The sequence below is a fragment of the Lathamus discolor genome, chromosome 2 (assembly GCF_037157495.1).
Source record: "Lathamus discolor isolate bLatDis1 chromosome 2, bLatDis1.hap1, whole genome shotgun sequence".
Lineage (NCBI taxonomy): Eukaryota > Metazoa > Chordata > Aves > Psittaciformes > Psittacidae > Lathamus > Lathamus discolor.
This window is the reverse complement of record NC_088885.1, coordinates 107,352,177-107,369,451: the sequence shown is the minus strand read 5'-3', so window position 1 is coordinate 107,369,451 and position 17,275 is coordinate 107,352,177. Positions and strand designations below refer to the sequence as shown.

At 40.9% G+C, this 17,275-nt stretch overlaps 1 protein-coding gene and 1 long non-coding RNA gene across 2 annotated transcripts in view; one reads left to right on the top strand and one right to left on the bottom strand.

Annotated features, from left to right (window-relative positions):
• Window positions 1–17,275, bottom strand: part of LOC136008559 (uncharacterized) — an 81,876-nt gene that overhangs the window by 60,449 nt on the left and 4,152 nt on the right. The gene's annotated exons all lie outside the window — the stretch shown is intronic.
• Window positions 342–16,154, top strand: NDUFV2 (NADH:ubiquinone oxidoreductase core subunit V2). The gene is given in 9 exon segments (XM_065668006.1): window positions 342–418; window positions 420–501; window positions 4,843–4,908; window positions 10,180–10,242; window positions 10,328–10,444; window positions 12,032–12,200; window positions 14,040–14,149; window positions 15,095–15,171; window positions 15,999–16,154. Coding segments are annotated over 9 exon segments (840 nt in total). The 5' UTR covers window positions 342–356; the 3' UTR covers window positions 16,093–16,154.

Genomic DNA, 17,275 nt, shown 5'->3' with positions numbered 1-17,275 from the left:
GCTTCCAAAGGATTTTATTGGGGTTGGTTTGGTTTCCTCATCCTGTGGGCTGCTTCTGCAGCCAACGAACCGCGCGGGTCTGGCAGTGCAGAAGAGTCAGCCCAGGTAACTTCTCCTGGCAGAGCGGGCCGCCACGGCACCCGGCAGCGCAGTCACCGAGCGGCGACCCCGCTCGTTCGGGCCCCTGTCCGCCACGGGGCACAGCGCAGACCCAACGCCGGTAACGTAACGTCCGACAGCCCAGAGCCGCCGGTAACGTAACGTCCGACCGCCCAGAGCCGCCGCAACGAGCGCGCTGAGGGGCCCGGCTCGCGGGCGGCACCGGGTACGCGCGCGCAGGAGCGCGTCGCTAGCGCATGCGCGGGGCGCGTCTCCTTGCCGCTGCGCGGAGGGCGAGCGGAGGCCTCAAGGAGAAAGGAAGGGAGGGGTGAAGGGGGGCTCGTTGTTTCTGCTGTCGCCATGTTCCTGTGGGCTCCCCTGCGGGCCGCGGCCGCACGCTCGGTAAGGGGGAGGCCGTTGCTGTGGCGGCGGCCACGCGTCTGTTCCCCGCCGGCAGGGGCAGGGCGCCGGCGCGGCTGGAGGAGGCCGCGGGAGAGGAGAGGAGAAGAGAGGCCGCGGCGGGCGGGGTGGGCTTGGGGGGAGGCCGGTTCTGCCCTCCCAGTGGGAGGGCGGCCGGGGCCTGCGGTAGGGCTCGGACGCGGGGTAGAAAGGCCCGGGCCAAGTGGTGGAAGGGGGTCACTGCCGGGTGTTGCTCTCGCCCTCAAGGCCCCGCGGCTTGTCGGGGTTACCTGACAGGCTCTAGAGTGGCGCTGCCTGCGACAGGTTGAAGAGGCTGCAGCGGTAACTGCGTGGTGCTTATTGTAGGTTATCGGGAAGCTTCCCATACGGAAGTAAACTCCCTGATTTGTCTGTATGTCAGGCTCTCCACTGGAAGGAAGCCCCTTCGTTTGTTTTTCATTCCCGGGTCAGCGCTTCACACCAATAGAAATCCTTTAGGCCAGTGCAAAAGACCGGGGGCTCATCCTGTTTCTTCTTCAGAGTCTGAAATTACAGGTGTGGTTCTGGAAAACAGAACAATATCTTTGCATAGAATAAGGGTTTTTCATCTAAAGTAGTTCCTTTTGAAGGAGTATTGCATACATGTGTTATATTTATTTAGCATACTTTAGTATGATTTATACCAGAGCATCAGATTCTCATTTGTATGTTTCGTTCAGCATTGCAGAATTTCAGTTATATTTGCATGCTCTACTTAAAAGTCTTTTCCCTGTATTTTATGTGCTGTCTGGCACACTGAGGGCACTCAAATTGCCATGCCAGTGCACTTCATTTGATGTATTTCATATCAGTGGATAAAGATGATAGCCTGAGAGTCTCTTGAAAAGGTGGCATTTGGGAATGATCTGCAGTTAGCAGTTATCCATATATCCCAGAGTTCATTTTGGCCTCTGACAAAGAATGGCAGATGAATTGCTTTCCTAGCTGCTGCTTTCAGATGACCCATAAGTGGAGAGTAAAGAGGAAATGGGTGCACACAATACACATAACTATGTGGTAGATCTAGTGCTTCCCGGTAGGACTGATCATATGACAGCAGTCAGCGTGTGAAACTACACTGCGGGTGAAGCGACATGAGCTGCTGCTGAAAGCATTGAGCTGATCAGGTTGCTCTTACAGAAGGGAAGGGACTGTAGTTCCCTGGCACTTAGGCTTGGGTTTCAGATCTCACCCTATGACTATATTCTCACTAGTCTGATGCTGATCTGCTTGGAGTCCCACAGATTTTGTACAGTAACAGAAATTAATAAGTTAAGGAGGGTGTCCTGGGTTCAGCAGTAGCAGTTTTTCTCCTTAGTAGCCGGTGCAGTGCTGTGTTTTGACTTTCAGCATGGGAACAGCGCTGATAACACCAATGTTTTCAGTTGTTGCTAAGTGATGTTTACTCTGACCAAGGACTTTGTGAGTCTCATGCTCTGCCGGGGACGAGGGGAGGCCGGGAGGAAGCAGAGACAGGACACCTGACCCAAACTAGCCAAAGAGGTATTCCATACCACAGCACATCATGCCCAGGGAGGTACCTGGGAGTTACCCGGAAGGGCATGGGCTCTCTTCGGGGGTATCAAACTCGTTCGGCGGGTGGTATTGTATTCTCTTCCCTTGTTATTTTCTCTTACCATTATTATCATTGGTGGTAGCAGTAGTGGTTTGTGTTATACCTTAGTTACTGGGCTGTTCTTATCTCAACCCATGGGAGTTACATTCTCTCAATTCTCCTCCCCAGCCCTCCGGGAGCGGGGGGTGGGGAAGGAAAGAAGGAGAAAGGCAGGGGGAGTGAGTGAACGAGCTGTATGGCTCGGTTTAAACCACAACAGTTCTTTTTGGCACCCAACGAGGGGTTGAGATAACGACAGATCTGACTGGAATGTGTCTAGTTGTATTTGTGATAAGCATTCATTGTTTTGGATTAATAGTCACTCATCACAATGCTGATTTATTGGCTCTCAAAGTTGTTCCTCTTGATCTCACAATTTCAGTATATCGTACCTTACTTAGAGCAGGTATTTGCTGTGTTGGTGTTTTTCAAGTGTGGGGCTTAGGCTAAGGTTCTTGTCTCATTGTACTTTATGGTAATGACTTGTAATACAATAGAATCATTAATCATGCAACTGATGCTACATGGAGTAAATGGGCTGCACTAATTACACAATGAGCTCGAATAGGAAATCCCAGTCGTCCAGGCATTCTAGAAGTCATCATGGACTGGCCAGAGGGCAAAGATTTTGGAATGTCACCAGAGGAGGACGTGATGTGTGCTGAAGGGGTCCCACCATATAACAAACTGTCAGAAAGTGAAAAACAGTATGCCTTGTTTACTGATGGGTCCTGCCTTATCGTGCGAAAGCATCGGAGATAGAAGGCAGCCGTATGGAGTCCTAGATGACAAGTTGCAGAAACTGCTTGAAGGAGAGGGTGAATCGAGTCAATTTGCCAAGGTGAAAGCCATCCAGCTGGCCCTGGACATCGCTGAATGAGAAAAGTGGCCAGTACTTTATCTCTATACTGACTCATGGATGGTGGCAAATGCCCTGTGGGGGTGATTGCAGCAATGGAAGCAGAGCAACTGGCAATGCAGAGGTAAACCCATCTGGGCTGCTGCACTGTGGCAAGATATCGCTGCCCGGGTGTAGAACCTGGTGGTGAAGGTACGCCATGTAGATGCCTATGTACCCAAGAGTCGGGCCACTGAGGAACACCAGAACAACCAACAAGTGGATAAAGCTGCTAAGATTAAAGTGGCTCAGATGGACTTAGATTGGCAACATAAACGTGAACTTAAATGTATGCTGTTGCCTCCTGTGTAATACTTTTATAGCCCATCAACTAGATGTCTTCAGGTCACCAGCAACTGGCCCTGACTTCCCTCCAACCATCATCCCAACAGAGAATGAATTTTGATAGAACCAGACGAGTTCTGCAGTGAAGGAACGATGAGCATCAGCAGGCAATGATCCAGCACTGCACACAGCCTTTCCTGCCCTGAAGGACTGTTAGAAGGGATAGAACCTGACATCATGGACTGAATGGACTTGACAGCATTATAGGGATTGGTCCATGCACTAAGAAATGATTTCTTTCTCTCTGTGTGTGTATGTGGATGTATATATATGTAAGAGAGATGGTATATTGAAAATGTGGGATCTGAGCATGACGTGAATGGTATGGAATAAGGGGTGGGTACTGTCCTGGGTTCAGCAGTAGGAGTCAGTTTTTCTCTTTCTTAGTAGCTGGTGCAGTGCTGAGTTTTGACTTTCAGCCTGGGAACAGCGCTGATAACACCGATGTTTTTAGTTGTTGCTAAGTAATGTTTACTCTGACCAAGGACTTTGTGAGTCTCATGCTCTGCTGGGGATGAGGGGAGGCCGGGAGGAAGCAGAGACAGGACACCTGACCCAAGCTAGCCAAAGAGGTATTCCATAACCACAGCACGTCATGCCCAGGGAGGTAACTGGGAGTTACCCCGAAGAACATGGGCTCTCTTTGTGGGGGTCAAACTCGTTCGGCGGGTGGTATCGTATTCTCTTCCCTTGTTATTTTATATATTTATATATATATATATTTATATATATTTTTATATGTATTTTTTATATATATGCTATACTTTAGGAAATACAAAAATTGATCTAGAATTCAATATAATAATAATAATACAAAATTAAATTTGTTATAGAATGATTAGTATTACTGGCCAGAATCTAGAAATCTTGATCTGTTTTGGCATGACAGATCCAGACAGAGAGTACAGAGAATAGCTAAACAGAACTTGCATATAGATGTGTGTTCTGATGATATTTCAGGTTTGTGTTTACATTTGTCCTCATATGCCTGATCATACTGCTCAGTTAGATAAAAGCTGCAAAAGCATGTCAATGAGAAAGAACCACTGTAGTAGTGGTAGTTTCTGCAGTCTTTACATTTAAAGTACTTATGATATAAACTAACAAATTAGAAAATTCTTCATGAAATGTTTGATGAGAATTTGTCTTTGAGGCATTTCAGTTAAGCTGTGGCAGAGTATTACCTGAAGTTAAATCCTTTTACTTCTATGTTGTCTAAAACGGTCAAAGTGAATTAAGAGATTTTATCTCCTAATAGTAGAGGAAAGCTCCTAATAGTAGAGGAAAGCTCCTAATAGTCTCTTCTTGACTTAGTTTAAATTATTAATGATGATAGTAGTATTAATAGTTTACATTTAGAGAAGAAATCAAGCTGGTTCTGAAAGCAGCCACTAGCAGTATATAAATTATTAACTGTTTAATACTTTGTGCTTTATTTTGTTTGTAGATAAGACAAGTCCGATACTTACATAGAACAGCAGGATGCAATGCCAGTGGAGGAGCCTTATTTGTGGTAAGTCATTTTCTATCTTACTGTGAGGGGAATGTGTAAGACTTGGCATATGCTTTTTTAATCTGCCTGAAAGCTTCTGATAGACAAAACTTTGCTATAGAAGCCTGCTGGCATTTACAATGAAGCCTTTCTTTTTCAATAGAGCTTTTTATTATGGTTATGATGGGGTATTAAAAGCGTTGTTGGTTTGGTTTTTTTTTTTTTTTCAGTTTTTGGCCTTGTGCTTGTTTCCTTGTATAGTGAAAACTCGTGGTTACGGTGATACTAGTAGCATTTGGGTGTGATTGCAGATAAGACTCTGCTTAAACTGTATTTCATTATAAAACAGTTCTTGTTGCCCTTTATAATTGGCGTTAGTTGAATTTGTAATTGGAGGTCGTGAAACTTTTTGCAGGTGTAATTTCTTGTTTTCTAACATGTGCTGCAGAATTACTGTTAGATCCAGGTTTAGCCCTGCTTAGTGTGAGTTGAACCATGCAGTTCTTGTTCATTTTATATGTGATATAGCATGTTGCATAAGGATTAATAATTGATGTTATTAGGCATTATCAGAGGCATCCCTATATATATATAAAAATAGTAATAGCGATTGCAAAAAAGAAAAAGCACTCCAATTTAAATGTGTAAAGCAAATGTGTTGTCTGCTTCTGAAAAGAACCTGAAGCATCTCCAAGAGGTGTATTCTGCCCCGTTCTGCCCTGTTTAGAGCTTTAGCTAGTCTGTGGTTTAACAGCTGAATAATTTGGTGGTTTTCCAGTGCTTGCTAGGAATCAGCACTTTACTAGAGAATTGACCACTGTGTTGAAAGCAGGTGCTCAGCATTTTTTGACAGATTTTTGCTGGTGGTGTTGCCTTTCTGCAACTGCCTCTACAGCTTTTCTCATACAACTAAATTAATGGGATTACAGTACATGCTTTGTATACTTTTCCAGAAACTTGAGCAAGCATCGATGATTTATAGAGTGGGAGCTGGTATTCAAGGAATAGAGGAAACAGTGTAGGCTGACAACTCGGGAAACTTCAAGTGTAGTTTGTGTTGGTGAAGACAGGCAAAAGGTGTCTTTGGCATCCTAATGTGTGTTGGTGCCTGGCACATGAAGCTAAATAGCTTTGTAAATTCTCCAAGTATTTTTCAAGACTTATGTAACTGTTTAAATTATTTGCTGGAGAGAGGAGCCTGAAAATAGAGGAAGGAAAGTAGAGAAGTGGTGTGTTCTAGTTAGCTAGTTAGCTACTTGTGATTTGCAGCTCTTTATTTAATGGCATCGTTGACTTCCTTTATTTTTATTCTACAACAGAATTTTTGCTAGAAGAGCACAGAAAATTGTTCCAGGGGGAGGGGGGAAGGGGGAAGTGTGTGTGTGGTGTTTTATGGGGGGGGGGGGGGGGGATGGTTGTTTTTTTTTAACAGGCTCATATTTGTTCCTTTGTGAAGCAAAAAGCTATGGGAAGAAGACAGATGTCAGTGCATGTGCAGTCAGGGCAAACAATTACAACTGGAAACATTTAAAGCAAGTTTCAGATGTTGTTTAACACAGCAGATTTCAAGGGAAACTCTTCCTGCTGATTTGAACTGAATGTATGATTTTAATCAACACTAGGTGTTTATATACAATCAGAAAACGGGACTTTCTTCTGTCCAGATTTCTTGGGGGGGGGGGGGGGGGGGGAATGGGTGGAGAAACAACATTTAGGAAAAAAAAAAAGTAAGTCTCAGTTTCCTGGAATTAATATAAAGTGTCAGAGGTTGTTAAAAAGTGCTTGTGGAGGAATAGTGGACTTACCTGGGAGTAACTAACCTGGTGGTAGCCCTCTTTGTATGTCAGTTTATACATACAAGTCTCTTGGTTTTGTTTTGCAAAGCATATTGGTGGTTCTTGTTGCACTTTCTGTGTATGAAACCTCTCTGTGAGGACAGGAAATATATACAGCATGTTTGTTTTGTAACAGCAGGGGACCTGGCTAGAAGGGGACCTGGTTGTCATAAGATCTAGTATTAAAAGGCAGTTCTAATTTACATGCTTATGCATCCCTTTGCAAACCTTTTTAATGCAAGTTTTGTTTTCCTTACACATTATCAGAAAAATATAGAAATAAGAGAACTACTGATACTCCTTTTCATTCTGAACTAGACAAGAAGAGACTTAAACTTAGTACCATCACAGATGGACAGATCACTCTTCCAAAAAAAGTATGTATGTGAAGCTTAAAACTAGGTAGATTGTTTGCCTATAGTAATGCAAGAGAGCTGTTCCAAACCTGGCATTTCTGATGGGCAGGAAAGGCCTGATTTCAAATATACTTTTATTTATAATAGTTACCTACCTTTCTTTAAACGTGCCCTCTCTGACTTCTACCTGTGCTTAGCCCCTTAACAGCTAAAATGTAGCTCTTCTGCTTTGTGGTTTTAAACAGATGGGCTGAGTTTCCTTAACATATAGGCTGTCCTGATGTGGGCTTTGTCATAGGGCTGCACAGCAGGTTAGAGAATCAGTGTATTAACAGTTTCAATTACTTGTGAAGATGGTCAGTGAAATACTTGGGTCTGAGAGTACTTCCACCATTTTTCAATTTATTGGGGAGCATGAGAAGGGAACTGGGAAAAAAATGAAAGGAATAAAGTTTGACCTTGCTTTTCAGCAAATACCTGTAATTGGTAGACATAGCTGTTCGCACTTAGTTTGTGTAGGGAGGAAGCCTTAAGGTATTGGTTTCTTTTGATGAGCATATCATTCATGAGGAAAAGCTGAGAGAGCTGTGACTATTAGAGAAGGCTGGGGGAGGGAGTGCCTTCAGACACCTGAAGGGAGGATGCAAAGAGATCCAGGCTCTACTTAGAGTGATGCCCAGTGACAGGACCAGAGGCAATGGCCTCAGAGAACATCAGGAAACACTTTTTTTGTAACTGTGAGGGTCACTAAGGACTGTCACAGGCTACCCATAGAGGCTGTGGTGTCTCCCACCTTGGAGATACTCAGAATCCATCTGGACATGGCCCTGGCCAAGCAGCTGTGGGTGGCCGTGCTTGAACAGGAGAGTTCGGCCTGGATGACCTCCAGAGGTCCCTTCCAACCTCAACCACTCTGTGACCGAATACAGTATTCTCTCCAATACTGTGTCCTTAACTCTGATCTTGCTCACCAGAATCTGTCTCAAAAAAAAAGGGAGAAATGCACCCGTATCATTCGGAAGTAAACCAGTTCATGCAAGTCTTGAATAAGAGGTGCATCATCAGACAAATCAAGACTAGGGAATGTGCAACTGACAAAATCTTCACAGCTCAGTTGGCCTTGAAATCTAAACTTTTGATGAAAACTATCAAACTCTCTGAAGCACAGAAACAGATGAAGCCCGTTTAGGAAAATGGAAAACAAAAAATCTGAAGGGGGCCTACAAGGATGCTGGGAAGGGACTCTTCATCAGAGATTGCAGCAATAGGAAAAAAGGGGTAATGGGTTTAAACTTAAACAGGAGAAGTTCAGGTTAGGTATAAGAAGAAGTTCTTTACTGGGAGGATGGTGAGGCACTGGAACAGGCCCAAAGAAGTGGTAAATGCTCCATCCCTGGCAGTGTTCAAGGCCAGGCTGGATGAAACCTTGGGTGACATGGTTTAGTGTGAGGTGTCCCTGCCCATGGCACAGGGGTTGGAACTAGATGATCTTAAGGTCCTTTCCAACCCAAACTATTCTATGATTCTATGATCTCAATAGTGTTCACCTGTGCTGTAGCCTTTACAGCGTATTTTGGAGCCTTGCTGCGTAGAAGTGACTGTGTGACAGCTGTAGCTTTGGATATAAAGTCTTTATTATTCCTCTTCACATATAAAATATCTGTTTAGAGATGATACAGTGAAAAAAAGCTGTTCTAGACAAAGAGGGAGATTTCAATAAATCAAATATATTTACAAAAGAAATTGAGGTTAAGTACAATTGTAACTATCAAATGGCTATGGAAGGTAAAATAGAACAGGCATGCAGATTTGAGAAGGAAAAGTTAAGTTACGGAAATACTTACCATGAATCATGGATTTGATCTGTTCAGCTAAAACATAGACAGGTCTAGAAGGGGAAAAAAACTTAAAAGCTGCACAGTATTTCCAAACAGTTTTTTCTCCATCAGCCTCTTTTTGAGAACTTTCATTAAAATTGGCACAAAACCCTCACCACCATTACAAATGAGGAGTCAAATCGTTTATCTTGGTCAGCCTAAAAGAGTGACAGCTGTGTTCCTCAAAGCTGTCTTGTGTTACCTAGTAGACCACACAATAAGCAGTAAATTCACAGTTAATAAATTATTAGTGTGTTCAAAGGGAATCAGTTATCTTCCTGTAATTGCTGTTTTTGGGGGGGAAGTCATCCTTGGTGGTGAAGTACATAATGACTGTGGCTTTGTATTAGACTTGGGACCATGGTAGGTGTGCATGCTACCAAATTGAGAGAGGCAGTAGTACTCTGCTCCAGGATATAGACAGGATAAGCAAAGGGAATCTCTCATTAGACCAGCAGATGTAATTGAAGTATTTGGCCTTTTGATATTTCCATATTAAAATTGCTAAACTCAGGAATAGCTATGGGCCACACATATTTTAAGTTCTGCACTGATGACAGCCTTTCAGTATGCAAGTATTTTGCAATGTTAAGATTTGTCATTAAACCCTTCGCTGCTCAACAAGAACGCAGCATGGAAACTGCAACATCACCCTGGGCTACTTCAGAAAATGATCAAAGTGCAAGTGAGTGGAATGGGTTTCTTTCTCCTAAATATCATTTTAAAGCTTTTATTATTAGCTGGTTGTGACTTGCTTTTAACATCAAGGCTCAAGTATAGTTTGCATTATTCCCCAAGCTTTCCATTTAATTTGCAAATTTCTCAATTTGAAAACTGTATAAAGTTTGGAATGAAACTTAACTACAAGTATTTCAAGGATATCAGAATGAGCAGGTAAGAGAGAAATGAAAGGTTTGGGCAGGAAGTTTTTCTGGTGAATAAGGATTTTTATCAGAACTGAGATTTTATTATAGGAAAATGTCACTTCAAGACTTCTGAATTCTCATGGGAAAATAAAAAAAAAAAGGGCTATCAATATTTTTGATAACTTTCCCAGAGAAGTTTAATCCTTTGAGTTCTATGAAATCTTTACCTGGAATATATCTGTTCTATTCAAGGAATTCAACTGTAACTGTCTACTGAGAAGCCATTTTACAACAGTAAATCTGGCCTGAATTTCTTCACAACCTGATTTTTACACATTTTCTTTTTCTTCTCCTGAAGCACAGAGATACTCCTGAAAATAATCCAGATACTCCATTTGAATTCACACCTGAAAACCAAAAGGTATGCAGACAAAAAGCAGTGAAATGCACAGACTCTGTCTTTAGATCAGTACTGATGTATTTTTCTCCTCTTTCCCTTTAAAAAGCGGATAGAAGCAATCATAAACAACTACCCAGGGGGACACAAGTCTGCAGCTGTCATGGCAGTACTAGATCTGGCACAGAGACAGCATGGATGGTTGCCCATATCAGCTATGAACAAGGTATTTAGTACTGAATTCTGTTTCAAGCACAGTTTTACTGTTTTCTTTCAGTATCTTACTAGAATACTGGCATTTCTTTATCAAAGCATACTAATGTGGGAATTTACACATAGCACAGAATTGTCAGAGTTCCATATGAGGCTACATTTCAAAAAATGGAAGGGAAAATTAATGCAGAAAACTCAGGGCTCTGTTTTTTACACAATGTTAGCCCGTTGCTAGAAACTACAGATAAAACAAAATTACATGAGCCCTGTTTAGATTTCCCAGACACATCCTGGAAGTTGGAACAGAAACTTGATTTTTGTCTGCTGCTGAAGTTTGGGAAAGAAGAAAGATAAGGATGATGGGGGCTTTCTCCTCACAGGTTAGTGATACTATGCACATTACCAGGATCGTGCTTTACAGTCTTTAGGCCTGTAAAGACTGCAGACTGACCAGCCTTAGTGTGGTACATGTCATGAGCATACAGGTTGTATAACACTTCACAGCAAATGCCTGGAAGACTTACCAATTATTAAAATGGTTTCAAAGCAAGCAAGTGCACTGTTCCAAAGTAATAGGTTGCATGGCAGTAGTCAAATAACAAGAAATAAAAAATTCTGTTTATATAAATAAATCTATTACATTTTGTGTTACAAGCTGGCATTTCACCAGTTTTAAAATGAGAAGATTTAAACTCAGTTAAGATACACTAAGTGAGGAGTGTGAGATTACAGAAAATAGCGAAGGAGTTATGGGCACATTTAGAGGACAGCATTTTAGGTCAGCTAGTGTTTGTACAGTGTAGCATAAAGCTTCAAACCTCTATTAATACTGAATGGGAAAAGTATTTTTTGTTTATTTACTCTGAAGTTTCGGACTGATACTATTAAAGTGAACGAATATTTTTCATGGTCTGTTATTTGCCTGCTAATAGAGACTGGAACATAAAACAGTTACCTTTGAAAACAGAGCCAGTTCTCAACCTGAGCAGTTTGCCAGGGTTCCAGGTTAATGAGGTCAGGGATACTTGCACCAGAACTGTCTCCATGGAGATCGTGCTACCCACCCCACACCCCCTGTTTATTAGCTGTGACGCCAATCTGCAGAAGTAGCCATGGTGTGCCACAGAACCTGAGGCAGACCTGCTGTCTGAATTAGGTGACCACAGCACCAGCCTTAAGTATTCCCTTACAGAAGGCTTATGTGGGTTACTGTTGGCAGATTCGTACAAGTTTGTTCACTCATACAGCAAAAGAGCAGAAATGTGGTATGAGCTGGAGCTGACAATGAAACCTGGAAACCCTGCTGACTCCTTGCATCTGCTTGTGTATGATGCTAGATGCTGGAGGGGAACTGACCAGAGCTCCTCGCTGTGCTAATCCATGGATGGCTCAGTGGAGTTTGTTCTCAAGTGTGGTGACTCCAGAGTAACTTGGGTATCTCCTCTTGGCACTTGAATATAGCTGTATATTGATACCCATCCCCTCCTTCTTACTTCCCTGCTCCTGCAGGGGACAGGTGACTTTACTGTAATGGTTTGTGAAATGCCTTTACTGATGCCCTGCGAGAATTCAATATACTCTTGTTTTCTCCTTCTTACAGGTTGCTGAAGTATTAGAAATGCCTCCCATGAGAGTGTATGAAGTAGCAACCTTCTATACAATGTATAATCGCAAACCTGTTGGGAAGTACCATATTCAGGTCTGCACTACCACGCCGTGCATGCTGCGAGACTCTGACAGTATTTTAGAAGCCATTAAGAAGAAACTTGGTATGACACAGATATGCACTATACTTGTAATTTTTTTAACATTTGTTTAATGCTGTTGAAGTAAAATTACTTGTGGGAACAGCAACAGTATTGAAAATACAGAGTGAAATTATTGGAGAAGAGGTGCTAAAAGCTTCAAATTTCAGATTCTGCCTTTAGTCTTTATTTGTAAAGATTTGAATACAGCAGAGCAGAAAAGGCCATTGCCTGGAATGCCATTTACTGATCTTAAAGTGGTTTTAAAGACTGTTTGCCAGGAAGTTCATTATTCTAATGTGACTCTTGGACTGAGAAAGTAAGTGCTATGCTATATATAGGAGAGGACTCTGAATGCTATGGCTTTTTTTTTCTATGCAAAATAAGATTTTTTAGGTATATACTATATGAAAATTGTGAGGATTTGGGGGTTTTTTGGTTTTTTTTTTTTTCTTTTACTTCAGCAAAGTGATAGAATCATAGGATAGTTTGGGTTGGAAGGACCAGAAAGATGATCTAGTTCCAAGCTCCCTGCCAAAGGCAGGGACACTTTCCACTAGACCAGGCTGCTCCAAGCTCTGTCCAACCTGCACTGCCAGGGACGGGGCAGCCACAACTTCGCTGGGCAGCCTGCTCCATTGCCTCACCACTCTCACAGTAAAGAATTTCTTCCTAATATCTAATCTAAATCTACCCTATTTCAGTGTAAAGCCATTCCCCTTTGTCCTCTCCCTACATGCCCTTGTGAAAAGTCCCTCTCCAGATTTCTTGTAGGTCCCCTTTAGGTACCAGAAGGCTGCTGTAAGGTCTCCCCTGAGACTCCTCCAGGCTGAACAAGCCCAACTCTCTCAGCCTGTCTTCACAGGAGAGATGCTCCTGGCCTCTGATTTTTTTTTCCTCCTTATTGGATAGTTATGAGCAGAAGTGAGGATAAGATCAGCAACTAACAACTCTTCCCTTTCTATGAAATTACAAGCTATGCTAACCCTTCCTAAGACCCAATGTGAGAAGAGCTGCTGCATAGCTGATTATCTTGCATTTCATATATTCTGTGGTCTGGAAAAGGCATATTTAGATGAAATTTAGATGAAGTTTGTTACTGCAAAGATAGCTTAATTTTAACTGAAACTCTTAGCTTGAGAAATCAAAGCATTAAAGATGATAGTGTAGTTCATACTGAGACAGGCCTTTCTTAAGACTTTCATTAGTGCGTTGTTCCTGCTCCCCCAATAACTGTAGAGGAAAAATGCTTTTCAGCATTCTTCTTTCCACGGAGTGTTTTGTTGAGATCAGACTCAAATGTTACGGTGGCTGAACTGTCCTCTGGGGAAGGTATTTGTCTGGATCACTAAAACAAAAACATGTCATGGTAGCTGTAGTAGTGTACAGTGTTGTTCAATATATAGACCTTGGTATATAAAATTGGAAGTTGTTTATGAATTTGTAGCTAAGAATTTTAATGCTTGAATCTTGGTTAATTTGGGAATTTTATACTCAGTGCCATATTAATGTATTTCATATCAGCACATGAAAGCTGTTTTCTCTGTTTTCCATTCTATTGTATTGATTACTGAAAATGTCCCCAAGTAGAGCTGTTCTGTTTCTTAGAATTGTCATTTCATGGTTATTTTTCAGTAAGTCGTAACTGTAAACCTATAAATAAGGTCTCCAAAATGTACATGAAAACTGACTTCACGGTTTGTTAGCATCTTTTGTTGAATGGAAATATTTTGGCCTCATTTAAGACAGCTTAACTATGCAGCTGTTTTTAAGTCCAAAACACAAGTAATGACGTGTCTCTGGAGTACTTTATTAATCTTGCTCAATAACCATTGCTGAACCTAATATTCTTTTTTGGTTTAGGTATAAAAGTTGGGGAAACAACACCCGATAAACTCTTCACACTGATAGAAGTGGAATGTTTAGGTGCTTGTGTAAATGCACCAATGGTACAAATAAATGATAATTACTACGTAAGTACTGCATTCCCTTTTTAAAGATGAAACTTCTTTACTGGGTTGTGTTTGCATTTGTTTCAGACTCTGAAGTTCTGGTCAGTTACTTCAAATTCCTGTTGGCAAGGACAGCTTATAACCTAGAACATCTTTTAGTTTCTTAGCCTCCTCCTAGCACACTTCATCTGTAGCACAGTGTATTGGAGTATTTTTCCTTTCCATTACTGTGTTGATTTATACAAGTGGGGTAATGTGTTTCTGTGATAGTAGTCTACCCATAAATCTGGGATTTTTAGATAGGTATTTGATAAGCTTTCGAAAGCACTTTAAAGCAGTCTGATGGAAAGCATGGGCAGGCTTAACACTATTTTTAACTTTCAGACTTCTAAATTTGGCTGACCTGAATTACGCCTGACCTAGATGCCATCAGACCAAAGGAATTAATGTATTGACTGAATCCAGCTTAAAAAAAAACCCAAAACAACAACAACCATCCCAAACAAAAACCCACATAACCAACTTACTTTTATAATATTTTATTGTTATCACAGTCTGATTAATTTTTATGAACTGTACTCTTGAACTATACCCACAATTACTTTTGTCACAGCTGACATCATTATGTACTACTATGGATACAGTGGGTAGATAGAGATCCAGCTCAATGAGGTACCAAGGAAGCTGAAAACACAATACCTGCATCAACATTGTTAGGTTTAACATAATTTCTGCAATACATATAAAACAAACTTTAACATTAAAATGACAGTAGGTTTCTTAATTTTCCTAATTCTTTAAACAAGTATGCATGTTAATGGACAGAGTCAAAATTGCCTATGTAGCACCACACCTGAGAGCCCCTAATCTGATGAATTTTGAATGCTGCAATTAGCGCAGTTGCTGACTTGTGAGAGTCGCTGTTTCTGTTTGGTCAGTTATTTGGTTTTGTTTTCTTTTTTACAGGAAGATTTGACACCTAAAGATATCGAAGACATAATTGATGAACTGAAGGCTGGCAAAGTTCCCAAACCTGGCCCAAGGTATGCTCTGTTTGTATAATATTGGCCAACTACTTGAAGGCTGATTCTTCTGAAAAACTGGATTCCTGTTCCAGTGATTTGAGGTCATAACCTACAGATAAAAAGCACTAATTCACATCCTGAACAGAATGGCATGTATTCAGTGCCTTCGGTATCTTCAAAGCCAAAAAGAACTGGAAGGAACAGAGAATTTGCATGTTCTTGATGACTGACTAGAGGAGCATGAAATGTGAAAACATTAATTCTGTTTGGCTTAGTACTTAATAGCTGAATGATATCACCTGTTGCCTTTTTATTTTTCTAGCTCATGTGAGTGAACAAATTCATGTTGTTTGTTTGGTGTCTTTTCAATTTCTGACAAAACTCAGGACTGCAAGTTTGTGGAAGGGTTATTTCTGAACTGTTATTTTCCACTGTTCTCTGTTAGCCCAACTACACACGTTTGCGTGAATGGAGGAATTAGTTTGACTTGGGTGTGTTACCTATTCCTGTTGTTTCATCATCATGTTTTGGGTTTGGTTTTTGTTTTCTTAATACAACAGTCTTAAAACAACTATGGTTTCCAAACACAGGGAAGCATCTTTAACAAAAATATGATCACTGTAATCAGATACTGCCTTTGGTATTACTGGGATCAGCATCACTTTTGTCTGGCCAAACTATAAATCAATAAAAAACTAGTCATCCTATCTTGCATTTCAGTTATGAAACTATTTGTCATGAAAGAATGAAAGAAAAAAGCAGCTTCAGGCTCAAGTCAGATACACACAGTATGTGAGGTGATAACAGTACTAGCACTGGATAAAAAATTGTTTTTCATTTTTCAGGAGTGGACGTTTCTCTTGTGAGCCAGCTGGTGGCCTTACTTCTCTGACTGAGCCACCGAAAGGACCAGGTTTTGGAGTTCGAGCTGACCTCTAAGGATTCTGTAATATAAGATAAACTGTCTGAAAATAATAAACTCATTCTAGATCTCTGTAAAATTATATGTGCTGTAGTACTTCTTTTAAAAATGAAGAAAGCAACAGCAGTTAGAACACCTAACTTATGGTGGGTTTAACTAATGCAAAGCATAATCGTAGTTCTAGATTATCAGAAAAGTGGTTCTGTCGACTGTGAAGTGCCTCACTGAAAGAGTCCACTTACGGTCACTGAGAGGTGAAAGCTGCATCTTTTGATCTGTCATTAAAAAATCTTTCATCTTTTTCTAAGGTTCTTTGAAGAAGCAACAGCACTGCCTAAATTACTGGCACATCTGGCAAATGCACAAGGAAACAAAATGAAAGGAAATAATCTGGCAAAGCTTCATTGCTTGTTACTTTTAATTGCAATTTAAAAAACAAAACAAAGACAAAAAAAGGTGATCAAGCATAAAGAATCTGGTAGGTTCCATAATAAGTGTTTCTTGAATGTAATGCTTTCTACTGCCATTCAGTGAACAGGGAAAATGTGAGAATTATCTTTTTATCATGTTACAAAAAAATCCCGAATAGCAGTACTACTCTACAAAAAGAATGAACAATAACCATTTCCTGTACAAATTCATTCAATACAGCCAAGGTATGCAGTGGGGGGAAAACAGAGTATACTAGGACAGTTTAATATTTAGCTAATATGTAAAACTAGGTATCTGGTTCACAGATTTTTCTTTGATCTTACTGCTGTGTACCAGCTACTTTTAAGAACAAAATTTGTGTGAAATTGAGGTTCTTCTCCCAATACGAAAAAGTCAAAGATAACTTTTTTTTTTTTAAATTACTCTATACTGATGCTTGTATATGAAGCATTTGACAGATTTTAAAGCGTATGTATATGTACACACACACTTTTCAATGTACATGAGGAAACACAAACATGTCAGTTACCAGAGACCATACTTTGCCTGCCTCTACTAAAATCTGCCACAGAACTTACATGATTATAATTAATGTGGTAGATGGAGCTCAATTGTATTATTTATATTTTATTCTGTATTATATTTAGTTTGGTTTGATACTCTGATTCTTCCCTAAACTGTTTTCCCTCACCCAAGTTTTGTATTTACAGACTTCCCTGCATAATGGTTATCTCTTACAGTCTTTTAATGCCCTACCTTTGTTTCAAT